General features: G+C 43.4%; 1 protein-coding gene and 1 non-coding gene across 3 annotated transcripts in view; both read left to right on the top strand.

The window, feature by feature from the left end:
• si:ch211-250c4.3 (uncharacterized) overlaps positions 1-16,648 on the top strand; it is a 33,811-nt gene that overhangs the window by 11,721 nt on the left and 5,442 nt on the right. For both annotated transcript variants that reach the window (XM_004572036.4, XM_004572037.4), the window contains one exon: positions 12,390-12,551. In XM_004572036.4, coding sequence (XP_004572093.1) covers positions 12,390-12,551 — 162 coding nt within the window. The remainder of the gene's footprint in view (positions 1-12,389; positions 12,552-16,648) is intronic.
• trnak-cuu (transfer RNA lysine (anticodon CUU)) lies at positions 14,521-14,593 on the top strand. Its single transcript has one exon. It is a non-coding gene; the product is annotated as a tRNA-Lys (tRNA).

Consider the following 16,648-nt stretch of genomic DNA (forward strand, 5'->3'; position numbering starts at 1 on the left):
TTGCCAACGGCTCAATAGCTAACACGAAAAGGAGGGGGCAGCCCTGACGGGTTCCACGATGCAAGCGGAACGGTTTAGAATAATGGTTATTAGTGAGTACCATAGCTGAAGGACAGGCACAGAGTAATTTCACCCAGGACAAAAAGGAACTTCCAAACCCAAATCTTTGTAAGGTCTCAAATAGATATTCCCATTCTACTCTATGGAAAGCCTTCTCCGCATCCATGGAGAGAAGGCTTTCAGCTTGACTGGGGGTGTACATTATATTGAGTAGTCTACGAATACTAAAAAAGGAGTTTTTAATAAAACCAATCTGATCTGAAGAGATTATGTTGGGTAAAAATTTTCCAATCGGTTGGCCAAAACCTTCGCTAGTATTTTGTAGTCTGAATTGAGGAGTGAAATCGGCCTGTAGGATCCACATTCCAAAGGGTTTTTGTCTTTTTTGGGAAGTAATGTTATACAAGCTTGATTTAGGCTATCAGGCAAAACACCTTTGGCAAGAGAGTCAGTATATAATGTAGCTAACACGGGGGCTAGTTTTCCAGCAAAGGCGGCATAAAACTCGTTCGGTAAGCCATCAGGGCCTGGTGATCGGCGAGACTGTAACGGTTTTATTGCCGCTATGATCTCCTGTTCTGTTTTTAGTTAAATGGCTGTTACAAACAGAATTCCCTACAGCCAGCAGTGATGACACGTGCTGGATGTGTGCAAGGTCTAGTTTGTACAAAAGCTGCACTTGTTACATTCGCTTGCATATTGTGCTGACTGTTACCATTTTACACAGATTAAAAACGACTCAAAAGACTCTATAAAGAAGTTTTACATGTTCATACTGCATTAACCTTTGATATCAGTATCATAATTTATATTTTTGTGTGAGTGGGATATTACTATTAATATCACAAATAAAATGAGCATTTATATGAACATTTGGTGTTACATAACATAATATGAATGCTATATATATAACCTCATGGTTGCTGCCTTTTCACGACGCTACAGTTCATTGGCCTGTACCTTCATGTAGGCATGTACTAGGGCTGCCACAAACGATTATTTTGATAGTCGACTAGTCACCGATTATTTTTGCGATTAGTCGACTAATCAAATCCATTGGACGTAAAACGTACAGCTTATTGCACCAGCAGCATCTGCTCTTATATAACTATCATTAGCTTACAGCTGTAAGTGTTTAAGGTGCTAACTAAAAATAAAGACAAGATGATAGTTTATTGAATTTTAATGAAATTTGCAGATTGTTTCGGTGGAGTTTAATAAACTCCTTGCTATCTAAAATATAACAGGACACCGGAGTAAATTCTCCAGCATCTCACACTTCTGATAATCAGCTGTCTGCTTGACGTTTATTCAGCTGTGTAAAAACTATAACTTTAATCTCAGACAAACCGATTTACTCAGGAACAAATAAAATACTAAAAAAAAGCCAAACGATAACATTTTTAAGTTATCTAAGTGACTCATATATCATGTTTAACCTGAGTAGCGAAAGACGCGATTTGCCGGGAGTCCGGTGTTCTCACGGCGCTAGTGAGCCTAGCCCCCGGCTAGCTATCGAGCTAGTGGGTAACAGACGTCTCCGAAAACGTCGGAGCGCTTTTGAAAATATGTGGTGTCTTGATAAACTGAGCAGATATTTGAGGTTTACACAGCTACATTCTCGCCTGAAAATATGTTAAACGTTTATTTTGTGACCCAGAAAGAATAATAAGAGTAATATTAAAACTAACTAGCTGCCGCCATTGTTGACAACTGCGCTGGGCTGCGCTATGAATTATGGGACACAGCTTCTTCTTCTTCGGGGTTTAACGGCAGCTGGCATCCTTGTACATGCAATGCTGCCATCTTCTGTTCCAGTCCGTTATTACACTCTTAAATCCTGCCACTTATTCCTGCGTCTTTTGGGATCTTACAAAGCTTCAAACAACGCGTCGACTATTAAATTAGTCGTCGACGATTTTGATAGTCGACGTAATCGTGACTAGTCGACTAATCGTGGCAGCCCTAGCATGTACATATAATTGGTTCAAACTGGTGATAATATTGCTGACAGCACTAATTCATAACAATAGTCATCTCAAGCCACTTTGTATTGCAAGATAAAGATACTACAATATTAGAGAGAAAACTCCATCAATCATTGCCAATGGTAGAAAGAAGGATTAACCTTTGGAGAGGAAAAGTCCTCCAGCAGAATCAGGTCCATCGTCCGACACAACTGACCCTGATTGTGGGGGACGAGAAGATAAGAAGTGTATATTATGTGGTTATGTGTGGTAGACAAAACCCAAAAGAGGACACTGGTGATAACTCACTGAAGCCATTGGTGCACATGCATCAACCTGCGTGCAGCCTGTTGCAGTCATTCCTAGTATTTGTTTAATATTCTTGGATTTTTTTATCCTACTCTTACCCGTTAACTTTTGCCAACAAACTGGCCAAGTGTCTTTTTCTTCGGAACAATGGGCCATGGAGCAACAACTTCATGTCAGTCACACTGTTTGCGTTAGAGATCAGCTGATTGCCCTGAAGCTGACTGGTCTGCTGGTTTGAACACAGTGATTGTAGCTGATACCTGGATTGAAACACACCAAGCATGCAGAGATGGACAGAAGAAGAGGAAACAGACAGAGTGCAGTGAAACAGCAGAGAGTTTTGGAGAAACAGAGTCGTAAGTTTCCCCTCTATCTAATGGCAAATACAATGGAGGACAGCACTGGCCCAAAGTCAAAGGAGGCATCAGAAGTCTAGTTTAATATGCTTCACAGAGAAATTGTTGCACCAGTATATTTCAGACAGCTACATTTCCTTTGAGGGCTTTTATGCTGTTCAGGCTGCCGGAGACTGCAGCGCTAGCAGTAGGAGGAAAGCAAAGGAGACTTGCTGCTCTTGTTAATAACCGCTTACGTAACCCTGCTCACATCAACATCAAAGAGCATATTTGTTGCCAAGAGTTTGAACTGTATCCTTTGGGTACACCCCAAAAACTCTGTTTCCTTGATGTGGTCTCGCTTTTCACTTCTGTCCCACTGGAGACGGTCAGAAAATGACTACAGCAAGACAGCTCCTTAGCAAACAGAACCAGCTGTGCCACCAATCAGATTTGCATTACCCCCACATATTTTAGATACGCCGAGGGTTTCTACAGACAAAAACATTGATGTGCCACGTGCTCCCCAGTGTCACCCAGTACAGCAAACCTCTACATGGACGAAGTGGAAAGTAAAGCTCCTGGCTCTTTCAAAGGGACAACACCTAGCCACTGGTACAGATGGGTGCATGACACCTGGCTCAAAAGCAAACCAAAGAAATAAAAGCCTTCACTGTTCACAACAACTCAGTGGAAGATGCAAAAGATAATAGTTTGCCGGAAGCCCCCACACACAAACCAGCACCTCCTCTTTGACTCCCACTGACCTTTGGAACACAAACTTGGAGTCATCAGGACCTGCAACGCCAGTCAGAAAAACGTTCCCTCTAGAGAAAGAAAAGGAACACACACATGTAAAGAAAGCTCTTACAACACGTGGTTATCCCAACTGGGCCTTCATCAAATCAGTAAAGCTGCACAGAGAGAAGGTCAGATGCCAACTAGAAGGAAACAGATGGACAAATGGAACAACATCCCTTATGTAGGAGCGATTTTGAGATCTCTCCCCAGACGCCTCACTCTCTCACATCTTTCATCAAGTGATCTCAACAGGTAAGGCAAGGTCTCACAGCAGCTTCACCCAAAACCTCTGCTGATAGTGACCCATGCCTTTTTCACACCTTGGCGTATGTGTTGGGATGCATGATCAATACTTGCTCAACAGCACTCCCACTAGGTTTTAAAAATGTGTGACTTTTCTAGTGTTTTCTTTTGACCAAACCAAAACAACTTGTATTTTCTGTTTTGTGGAGGAGTATTAACAAACACAGCATCTGTACTCATTCAGAAGGATCTGCAGAATCATGTCTCATTCATGTTAAGCCAACTGTTATTATCTTGTTGTGATGGACCGAGCAGTGAAGGAAACTTAGGCACAGGTTAAAGTCCAAAAAACGATTTTTTATTTAACCCAAAAAACATAATTGGTTAACTCATGCAAAAAGAATCAAAATCTTGGGCCCATAAAAGAGGTCAAACTAACAAAACTCTACTCAAAGTTGACAACACAACTGATAACTCAAACAAACTGACCTAACTTAACAAGACAAAGGGGAAACTTAAATAGTGGCTGATCAGCCCACAAAAACAGGAGAAGGGGTAAAACACAAAACCTAACTAAACCAAACATAATGAACTCCAATTCCCCCCCATGGTCCCGAGTTATGGCGTGAACCAATTTGTAGCCTTCCTTTAAAGCTCGCTCCGCCCCTTTTCCACCTCTTGGCTCCTTAATCAAGGGACTGGAACAGCTGCAACTACGGTAACGCAGAAAACAAAAAAATTCATCATACATAACAGTGTAAACTAAAATGTGCGCACTTATTTTAGAATGCAGCGTTATGTGGATATGTGAATGAATTCTAAACCAAAACCAGTTATTTATTGTTCTGTAAATAAATTCCTATATTTAAAGAAAGAAATGTGAATGCAATATTACTTATAAGCCTCTACACTAACATGGTGATATTACCACTGTGTGGCTGTAAGTGCAGCCATCACACTTGTCCACATTCATAATGAGAGGGCACAGCTGACTCACAGGGAGAGCGTCAGACAGCTGTGGAAGCTGCAGAGTCATAATCGCCGTTATGATATTCCTGGAAACATCAGACACAAGCCTGGGCTGCCTTTCGTTACCAGCAGAGTTATCTGACAGAGTTTTTCAAATGAATGCTTGCTGATGTTTTAGAAATAAACAACAAATACTACAACTAAAATGTTAAACATTAGTCTATAGTCCCTAAAAAGAGAAATAATTCTTTGTAATTCATTAACATTCCTCATCTTGTGGCAGATGTGACATATTGGCACAAAGACAACAGCTGTCACAGTCCAGCTGATTCAGATTCTTGGGTCAAGATTAAGCTCCAAACCTTCCTTTGCAATAACGTTTGCAGCTATGCTACTACTGGTTTTATCTGTGCAATCTTGTCATTTATTTTTACTTGTTCTTTGTGTCTCTCTTTCTGTCTTCTCTTTGAAAGCTGGATGCCTCTCTGAGCCTGACTCTACCTGTGGTCTCTTCAGTTAAAGGAAATGCTGCTATTGCTCATTGTGTCATTATTGGGATCATTTCTTTGGTTTATGTAAAGTGTACCTTATAATAATAAAGCATTGTGAGATGACTGCCTTTGTCAACTAGTACTACATAGTATTTTTTTTAACTGTCAGTATATAAACAGAATAATTATATGAAATAAATACAAGCAGATCAACAAAATAAAGAAAAACTGAGTAATTTTCTGGAGGTTGTGTAACAACAATTTCATGTTTGTACACATTTGGATCCCTGTGTTTACAGCCAAAGCACCTCTGAGTCTCTCCTGAGTAAACTGCAGCTGTTCTGCTGCATCCTTCAAAGGCTTTTCTGGAGACACAGCTTTATTATTTCTGCCACATCAGTCAAACTTAGACACGAGGGCCTACGAGCTCACAGACCGAGTGCAGCGAGGCTTCTTTATGAAACTGCATGTCAGGCAACACTTGTTCATCTGTGCTGGAGGACTGGAGATTTTTCTAGTGATACTGTCACTGACCACAAGCTCCTCTGTCATTGACCCTCAGCGGTCTGTGTGGACATATCAAATCGGTGTCAAATATCTCAAATTACTCACATATTTAGCTAAATAAAGGCTCTTTGATGGCTTTCTGGGGCCCCTGTGAGGTAATGGCATTTGGCACTGGATTGTGGGGCCCAGCACGACTTCAAGCTGACAGGCAGTATTACATCTTCACTTGTCACCACAGCTAATAATGTAAATACTTCCCCTTCTAAATGGGGACTCTGTAGTTCACAGTACAGGGACGTTGGCTTTTTCTTGCCTTAAACCTCGTGTCAGTTCACAAATATTTGCTTTGTGTTGACTTGGTTGGCTATTCTCTCTGTTCCTCTGTGTGTTATTAAATACGAACCCCACGGATGCCTCAGGACTCCAGAGCTGGAGACATTCCTGAGTGCATTGCTGTCATATTTTGAACAGTAACATCGTAGCTCTTATCTTTGACTGCATATCTGATGTGTTGTATTAATATCCAATGCATACCTCACCAGCACTCGTGTGAAATGTAATTAGGAGTAGTGGATACTGGGTAACTGTAGTGGAGCCTTTAAATATGAACAATATTCCAAAGCTGAAATGGCTGAAGTGTTTGTTACAGCAGTGTAACAATAATGAAATACCTTCAGAGGGACACAACTGTGCATGGCTTCATCACAAGAGTAAGTCTAAAACTAACACAAAAAAAGCACGCTTCAGTCTGCAGTTCCTCCCCTAGAGCTTTGAAAGATATACTGCAGAGAGGTGAGGCCAAAGCACTGTCTGTGTGCTCAGGAGTGTTGGCAGGAAAGGCAGAGTACGTGATGTTGTAGCGCCTTCCTCTCTATCACGGTGCTCAGCATACACATCTGGTGTCTCATTCCTTTCTAGTAGTGTCATGTTGAGAAAGTATTCTGGGTGGAGCACAGATAATGGAAATCTTACAAATGAGGACCAGAGCAGATTTCAATTTCCATGGAAATGTTTGATGTTATTTTTCTTAATAAATTCATAAAAAGAAAATCATCACTGAAGAAGAAACACCCAGTGCATCATGGGAATCCCCAGCAGCCTACGCCTATTGCAGCATAACTAAGGGAGGATTCAGGGTCACCTGGTCCAGCCCTAACTATATGCTTTAGCAAAAAGGAAAGTTTGAAGCCTAATCTTGAAAGTAGAGATAGTGTCTGTCTCCTGAATCCAAACTGGAAGCTGGTTCCACAGAAGAGGGGCCTGAAAACTGAAGGCTCTCCCTCCCATTCTACTTTTAAATACTCTAGGAACAACAAGTAGGCCTGCAGAGCGAGAGCGACGTGCTCTAATAGGGTGATATGGTACTACAAGGTCATCAAGATAAGATGGGGCCTGATTATTTAAGACCTTGCGTGTGAGGAGCAGGATTTTGAATTCTGGATTTAACAGGAAGCCAATGAAGGGAAGCCAAACAGCAGAAATCTGCTCTCTCTACATATTTGTTTAATATGTGCGTTGAAAGACATTCATCCATCCATCTTCATCCGCTATATCCGGGGTTCAGGTCGCAGGGGCGTTCCCAGGCCAGCCGAGAGATATAATCTCTCCAGCGTGTCCTGGGTCTGCCCCGGGGCCTCCTCCCGGTGGGACATGCCCGGAACACCTCACCCAGGGGGCATCCTTGTCAGATGCCCGAACCACCTCAGCTGGCTCCTTTCGATGTGGAGCAGCAGCTGCTCTACTCTGAGCTCCTCCCGGATGGCCGAACTTCTCACCCTATCTCTGAGGGAGAGGCCAGCCACCCTTCGGAGGAAGCTTGCTTGTATTCGTGATCTCGTTCTTTCGGTCACTACCCACATCTCGTGGCCATAGTTAGGGACGCTTTTACACTCAGCTGCCTCTTCACCATGATGGACCGGTGCAGCGTCCACATTGAAGGACATGTCCTGGTCAAAAATGACTCCAAGGTTCCTCACAGCGTTACTGGAGGCCAAGGTAATGCCATCCAGAGTAAGAATCTGCTTAGATACCATATTTCTAAGCTTTTCGGGGCCGAGTACAATAACCTCAGTTTGATCTGAATTAAGAAGCAGAAAGTTAGCGGCCATCCAGGTCTTTATGTCTTTAAGACATTCCTGCAGTTTAACTCATTGGTGTGTGTTATCTGGCTTCATGGACAGATAGAGCTGGGTGTCATCTGCTTTGAATGTTTAGAGATCAGCTGTGATCAATGTGAAAATGTGTGCTACACATTTGAAAGATATTGCCAAAAGGAAGCATGTGTAATATAAACAGAACTGGTCGTAGCGTTTATCATTCAATGATGGCAAAATGCCCTCTGCACACGGTAGAGCTTTGATAGCATGTTGTAGCATATAAGAATATGATATAGTCTACAGGTGAGAAATCAGATATGAAGGACTCTTTCATCCTCGAGACATTAATGCCAGTCCTGTGCATCACTCCTTATCATAGTGACAGGTGCCATCGTTTCTACTTTCAGACCTCCCTTTACATGATCCCGACAGTAAAAAGAAAGACAGTATTATACCACAGATATGCCAAATAAAAGTATGAAACGGTCAGCTCAGATGTTCATGGTTTCTTTCTAAAAGGAAGGCTCCATTCATCTTTCTCCTAACTCTAGTTTGGATTGTGGGATTCCTGATCTGAGCTTCCAATGTTCATTTTATTTAGTTTTCCAAACTTGCAGTAGTTCTTTTATCAGACATGTAGTATCTTTACGTAATCCAGTCTTGGTATACTTTCCACGTGAGACTCACGAGATCAGATCTGAAACAAGGAAGTGCATCACTGTGTGTGTGTGTGTGTGTGTGTTTAAATGGGGAAATCCCCTTAAGTCTTCCCAGCTCAGCGGTCTGAGCAAGGCCATAGATAAGATCAGTGCCAGCCCTGATAATGTTTACTGTCCCATCAAGAACAACCCCCAACCCCAATTACTGACTTCCCCTGAGGAAGTGAGAGCCATCTCCTGGACTGAATACCCATCCTTATCTTAATTAGCCACCAAAAATGACCAAACCTGGCTCAGTCAAATATCCACACTGCTGGAATTAATGTTCTCCTTTAAGTTGTAATATCTCTGATATTCATTGTGTTTTAATCATCGTTCCATGGTCATGTTTAGAGTTTAGTGCCATGCAGCATGAAGCACCGCCTTTGTCAGTAATAACGTCGTTCACTCCATTTGTGGCCCGTTCGTCTTTACCGTGTTGCTTTGGTTCATTGAGGTTTGCAGAAATTCATTTATGAACGACTCTCTTAATCATCTGAGTCAGGCTGAGGTCTGAACTTTGACCCTTCAGTCCTTTTGTTTTTCAGTCATTGTGTCAAAGATTTGCTGCTGTGATCGGATAAATGTCCTCTGGAATATTTTGGTATAGAGAGGAGTTTGTGATCAGTCAGTCTATAAGGTCCTGTGGCTGCAAAATAACACTCGTCCATAACCTCCTGACAGGATGCAAGATGAATGAGGTGCTGATGTGCTATGGCCACATGCTGTGTGTTAGGGCCAACTGTGTTCTCTTTGGTCTGTCTAAAGGGTAATGAAGACATTTGATTTGCTCAGATGCTGGTTTTTAAAGTCAGACTGTACTGTCGTGTTCTTTTAAGAGAGAAGAGACTTTCTCCAACAAGCCTTCAAAACAAACCGTACTTGTTCAGTCTCGCTCTGCTAGCAGGGTCTGATCTTGGGGCAGATGTGTCAGAACGTCCTGGGAGGATTGTGGGATTGCACTAACACACAAGCAACCAGCGAGACATCTGTTGTAAGGGGGCCTCGTGCTGAAGATCAAAAGGTCGACTACGTTGGATTTGGATGGGTGTTGCTGGTGCCGTGGATAAACGTGTTGCTTCACAGCAAAATGTTTCATGATTCAAATCTGAGGCACGTCCGTGTGGAGTTCGTATGCTTTCCTTGTGCCTGTGTCAGTTTCTCCTGAGTAATCCAATCTCCACCCACAGTCCAAGCATATAAATGACAATGAAAATTTGCCATCGATGTTAAGAAAATAAAGTATTTCAAGTGTATAATTAAAATATAAATGTTTAGTTATAATGCAGTTTGTAGCCTAAAGCATTTTGAATGTTCAGCAAGACTAGCAAAGTGTCCCAGTACATTAGCACCACCTGGTGACGCCTTGCACCTCGCTCATCTGTTTAAACCGGCTGCCCTCAGGTCAGTGCTGACAACATATACACAGGAGGAGAGTGGGCGCACCTGAGAACACAGCTAAACAGAATCAAACTGATGAGACAGGAGAAGCAAAACTGAACATTATATACACGAGACAGGAGGCGATCAAAATCAAATGTAAACTTGACAAAACTGGGAAGCCCATGGAGGCAGAACACAGAGAGATGAGACAGAGGACACGAGATACGACTGGTGAGACTGAAGGTAAACAGAGGCGAGGACGCTGGAGAAAAAGCATGGTGACAAGACCAGGACAGACTGGACACAAAAGGGGAAATAACAAATAAAACAAAGCCAAAGAATCAAGAACTACAAATAACAAACTCAGAGGTGCTACAACATAACAGACACAGGAACTAAAACATAAATTAAAAAGTCCAGAACAAAACTGAAAATACTTGATCAAAGATCCAGGACACTATCCATCTATTCTCTAAACTGGAATATCAGGAGGCAAAAACAGGATCTGCAACCTGTGCACAGTCATTTTCAACGTTAATGTAGATATGGATTTTTTTACTTAAATATTAACACATTATTAATGTATTTACTGCAATTGTAAAAATTCTCAGTCTCAATACAGTCGTTTCTGTAAAGCATCAGAGGAAATGAGTGATGTCAGTCCCTAAACCTGTTTGGCCATTGTTTCCACCACAGCCACTGTGGAGCAGCGTTTCAGTGTCAGCTGCATGGGAAACACTGGGCCTGAGCTCACATCCTGCTTTTGTTGGTACACTTACAGGAATGTTTGTGGTTGGATAAATATTTGCTCAAAGTTTCCTCTTATTAAAATATGGATTTTACCACATAAACCAACATTTTGAATAATGCCTTTGCAAAGAGATGCTAGCATCTTGTGTCAGGAACTGAGGGTGTGACCTTTCCTGTACATTTAAGGTTGGAAAACAGACTTGGAAACCCTTGATGAGACATTTTGTCTGAACTGTATTGCAGCAACTAAACTGCGGCTGTAAGGAAGCTTCAGTTTTTCCACATTTTAAATAAATGCACAGAAATGTTGATGAGCTGGCGACTGAGCGTGGGATCTTGAAAGCCTGGAAGTTGAAATGAAACAAACAATCAGCTTTGGTGTTCATGTAACAGGGGAGTGAGAGGGTGAGAATGAAACTGTGAGCGACAGAGTCAAACTGAGGTATCCTACGAAAGGCAACACGTCAGGAGCAGAGCAGCCTTTAGTGAAGCTTCACTGCAGACACGGAGAGATGCATTTGCACTTTCTGACACTAAATGTATGCAAACTTTAGGGAACAGCTGGTGCAACAGAGAGAATGACACTGAGTGATTTTGTGGCTATGAGGCAGTTTTTCCAGAGGGAGCATTTCATACACAGCTGTTGGAGGCTATGCCTTAAAACATCAGACTGTAGCTCAGATGGTAGAGCACCACCTAATCGGCAGGGTGGTGGTTCAATCCCAGCCTGCATGCCAAATATCCTTGGACAAGACACTAGCCCTGAGCTGCTCTCAGATGCATCCACCAGAGAATGAATGTTTGAAAGTTACACAGAAAAAGATGTGATTGAGGCAAGTTGTGGAAAGTGCTTTTAGAGTTCGGCTAGAGTAGAAAAGTCTGTCCATGAGTTTACTGAAGTATCAAAATCACCTAAAATGTGCAGAACACAGGGTACTTTATTCAGTGGGATCCAGCAGGGCTTTTTCAGACTAGTTTAAAAATGAGTGGACTGCTTTTACACCTGAATGTTAATCTAACTGCAAAACATGTCCCTTTTTTTGAATGCGTCAGTGATATCAGCTCTGGTGCCTTGATCATCCTAATGGCACAGTGAGGGGAGAATGATTTGATAACAACATCATCATGTTGTTGATGCTAGGAACTGGACCCAGAAACATCCTTATCAGCCTTGTTCTTACACAAACTCTTCCCATGGTTTCTGAAATCTCTCAATGTGAAGTGTGAAGCTTGGTGGGAGGTCACCAGGTAAAACCAGGTGAGAAAAGCAACCTGCAGGTCCAGCAGCACTGGGTGCAAGCTTATCACTCTCCTCACATACACTTCAACCTAGTTTTTCGACCCCCTGCTGCCAAGTTTAATTAATGTGTAGAAGGAGCAAGCACACACTAACAGTCACAGCAGGTGGGCAACAAAACGATTAGACTAAAGTAATGATGTCAGTGTTGAGCCTGACACTATCTGCTCTGGTTTAATAAAAAGGTCAGGATTTGAGACACTGTTAACCAAAACTTTCCATCATAATCATAACAAAAGCACTTTTCTTGCATAAACTAGACTAAATGATAGGCCTGGGTTTTAGTCTGCAGTGTGCTTCGGAAGCTCACTATCTGTGGTGACATTCTTCATTAATAAAACTGAATAATGAACAAATAAACCAAGCCAGTAATTATGGTTATTACACTACAGCAGTCCTGGAGAAAAAATAGAAGCATTGTTTAGGATAATAATGGCGTAATTATCATAACTATCTTAACCCATATGCCTTCTGCTTGTACAGGCGCAGCAAGTGAGTCCCAGCCCGCTATCTTCAGGACTCGGTTACCTGGAGCACATCTGTCAACTCGTTGAGAAAATCAGCCAGATGCAGGAGACTAACCTCCAGCTGCAGAGGCAGATCTGCAGTCTGCAAAAGGAACGCAGGATGAGAAAGGCCAAAGAGGTGTGTGAACGCTCTTATTTCAACTCATGCAATAAAGTCGAGACCTAAACGTGAGGATTTCTGCTAGCTGCAGCTTTGTCCGACGACCTTTAAGAGTCTTTGTCTGCAACTGGGGGTGTGGAGATTGAAAAGCATGTCTCATTGGTCTATATGGTGCTTTCCTACTAGGTTTGAGCACTCAAAGCACTTTTCCTTCACATTCCAAGCTTAAGCACTTTGAACCTGATCTCAGAGTCCAGCGGAGGCGTCAGAGGAAACTAAGGTTTCAGTATCTTGCACAATGATATTTGGAGATGCACGCTGGAGGAACAAGGGAATGAACCACTGGCCTTTTATAGACAACCAACTGCCTCTACCTCCTGTGTCTTTATGCTTAAATACATTTTTGTTTTAAATATTATGAGCAGTGCTATTACTGTAGGGTCTTTACCTTACAGTGTCATACCTCGAGGTGGCTGTTGTGATGTGGTGCCATGTAAATAAAACTGAAGTATACTGAAAAGCAGCACAGAACTTGAGAACAGAAAGGCAGAGCGTGTTAACAGTGCTGAACGACCAGGTCAACCTCCAGCCACACTCACAGCTGTTTAAACTGACATAGCAATTCTGTATTTTATAACCAATACATTTAATATGGACAGCACAGTGGTTAGTGCTGTCGCTTCACTCCAAGAAGGTCCTGTGTTTGACTTCACCATCAGGCCGGTGAACGAGCTTTCTGTGTGGAGCTTGGTGTCAGTCTCTCTGTGTTAGCCCTGCATCACATTGGAGACCTGTCCAGGGCGTACACTGGCTTCAGCCCGCCGTGACCCTGACAAAAACAACACTAAAGACACAGAGTAATCCTGACTGGAATATCGCCTGTGGTCTCTGAATGGACCGTCATGTACAGCTCTGTGTATGAGTGACAGCCCTGGTGCATCGTGTACAGCAGGGGTGGCAGGAAGAGCACCAGCAGAAAGCATTCACCATCTACAGTAACACTGTGTAGGATGTAGCGCACCCGAGCAAGTGTGTGTGTTAAGAAAATGACATGAACATCGATACTGTTAACAAATGAGAAGCTGAAAGGTAGAAGGACAGATTCAAAGGACGCACAACAGAGGCTGAGTCTCATTATCACATTAAGACTGTGACGGTTTATGGTCAACAACAGTCACCTCAAAACATTTTTATTGTAATGTAAAGTCCCTACAAACGACTCCCTATGAACACTGAACTTGGCGACTGAGGGAAAGAAAAACTCCCTTTTAACAGGAAGAAACCTCCAGCAGAACCCGGCTCAGTGAGGGGCGGGGCCATCTGCTGCTACAGGCTGCTGGTGAGGGGAGGACGACATGACAAAAGACTCTCTGTGGAAATTAATAATGATTGAATGCAGAGTGGTGTATAAACAGATAATGAGTGGAAGAAGCACTCAGTACAGCAGCAAAGACTATTGTAGTGTAACTACGGGAGAATTCACCAACAAGTAAGTGTGAGAGTGATATGGTACTACGAGGTCATTAAGATATCACACATGCACTTTCTTCTTTCTTTGTAAGACCAAGCTAACAGTCACACTCCCAGGGATGCATCAGAGAGTAACTTGGGTTACTGTCATGCTCAAGAACACTTGGCAGGCCGACTGGAGCAGACAGGGGTTGAATTGTGTTCTACCACCTGAGCTACAGCCAACAGAGGTGTGGCTACAGTGGTGAAGAGAAGCCTGGGATTGTTCTTATTTTCTGCGATGAATAGTAAGATGTTGTAGCTTTACAGATGGCGTATTTATAGAGCAGCAAACGGGCTCTCCAGACTAAATGGTTAAATTAGTGAGACAGCATTTCCTTTCCAGCTTACAAGTGATATCACCTCTCAGAGTGTCTGACTTTTTAAACTAAAACGTAAGTAACGACACACTGCAGGCTTGTTTTGGTTATACCTAGCAAACTCAGAGATTTAATGGGAACAAAAGATGGCAGCACAAACCCAGCTAGCTCAGTCGGTAGAGCGTGAGACTCTTAAGCTCAGGATCGTGGGTTCGAGCCCCACGTTGGGCGATGTAGCTCAGCAACAATAGTCCCGGTCCCTAAGACCATCATTGTCCTTAATGACTACAGACCTATTGTGAAGTGCTTTGAGAAGCTGATCCTAAAGTGCATAAAGAACTGCCCGCTTCACCTGGAGAATGCTGGGACTTCAGTAAAGATGCTCTTTGTTGATTTCAGCTTAACTTTTAACACCATCTTTCCAGACATTCTTATAGCCAAGCTGGTAAACTCAGACTTCCGCCTCCGCTACATGCACATGGATGAAAAACTTTCTCACTGACCGAACACAATCAGTCAAGGTTGGCACCCAGAGATCACTCAGCACTGGCTCACCACAGGGATGTGTGCCGAGTCTTCTCCTATACACCATCGACACCAGTGACTGCACCCCTCGCATCCCTGCATCATCATCACCAAATTTGCAGATTTGGTGATGATGGGACACCAACGATGGCGACACCGCCTACAGAGATGAGGTCTAGCATCTGACAGAATGGTGTGACTACAATAAGTAGTGATTGAATGAAGCCAGTTGTATAAAATGCTCTGAATGTTCAGGTAGAGCAGAAAAGTGCTGAGACCCAGTTCATTTACCTCACACATCCCAAGGTGGGAAAAGACTGGGAAGGTAAGTGGTAACTAAAACGAATGAGCGGCAGGAATAGTTTGCAATTACATGAATTAACACGCAACTCTGTCTGGGTCTACGGTTGATTAATAAACTGGAGTGAAACATTGCTCCTCCTCCTGGGCCTGTGGGGAGGTCGAGACAGAGCTTTGTCTGTCGTAGATCGTGGTACTGTTCAGGAACAGATGAAGGATCCGGTGCGGGTATATGTTCTGGTTGTGATCTGTTAGAGGCTGTGGGTAAGGCTGATTGAAAGCAGCAAGGCAGAACAGACTCAAACCCTCTGCTCTGTTACTGGCCCAGTCAATGTGAGAGTTGTGTTTCTGCAGCCAGAATTAATGGAGCGTCTGGAGACGTGAAAGAGCCGAGGGTCTCCCTAACTAATCAAACAGGCTCAGGCTGGTGAGTGATCATAGCTTCATCACATGAAGCCAACTGATTATTTAATGCTTGAAAACAAATTTCACACACAGTGTTTTCCACCCAGCCGGTCTCAGCAACCACAGGTCGAAATATCCACTGTGGATATGAAATACGCCTCAGCCCATGCCTGCACGCGTCCTCTCAGCACGCCTACGGCATACGAGAGTTTAGTGGCATCATCGTGGGAAGAGAGCGCTGAGCGGCTGAAAGCGAGCAGGTGGAAGGACCCCCCCCAAAATGCCACCACCACCACCACCACCACTCCCCAGGAAAGGACTCAGGTGAAACAGCATCGTGGGACACTGCAACTGAGATCGCAGGATGAGGCTGCGTGACTGCTTCATTGCTGACTGTGTGATTCCGTGTCACCAGTGGGGGCCATCTGAGTGGGAGCTGAGGCTAAACTAGAACAAATCTCAGGAATAACTCGAAGCATTTCCTCTTGTTTGTAAGTGAAGTTCTGCCTTTGTTCACCCAAGAGATGCAGTGCACTAAATATTTCATTAAACACAGGAGACTTAACATGTAATCATGGGGAGCAAAGGTCTATTTTTGGACACCACTCAGACAGCAATTCAAGAAGAACATATAGCTAACATGTCAGTCCTGGTCTGACTATGGAGGAGAGGAAACTAGATTAACTAAACAATGCTCACAAAGGGCACCAGCTCAGTTTGGTGGGTGAGCAGGCGCCATATTCAAGAGGAATGGCCTGTATTTGTAGAGCGCTTTACACATCCAGTCAGCCACAGCCACCCTGGGGCGCACTGACAGAGGCGAGGCTGCCGGACACTGGCGCCACCGGCCCCTCTGACCACCACCAGCTAACGGGTGAAGTGTCTCGCCCAAGGACACAACGACCAAGTCTGTCCAAGCCGGGGCTCGAACTGGCAACCTTCCGATTACAAGATGAACTCCCAACTCTTGACCTTTGGCCTTTGCTGCTCTCTCTCACCTCTGTAATGTCTGTCCAACAAAGACAAAATCCTCAAAAATAATGTTAAAAGAAACCA

The sequence above is a fragment of the Maylandia zebra genome, linkage group LG13 (assembly GCF_041146795.1).
Source record: "Maylandia zebra isolate NMK-2024a linkage group LG13, Mzebra_GT3a, whole genome shotgun sequence".
NCBI classification, from domain to species: Eukaryota; Metazoa; Chordata; class Actinopteri; order Cichliformes; family Cichlidae; genus Maylandia; species Maylandia zebra.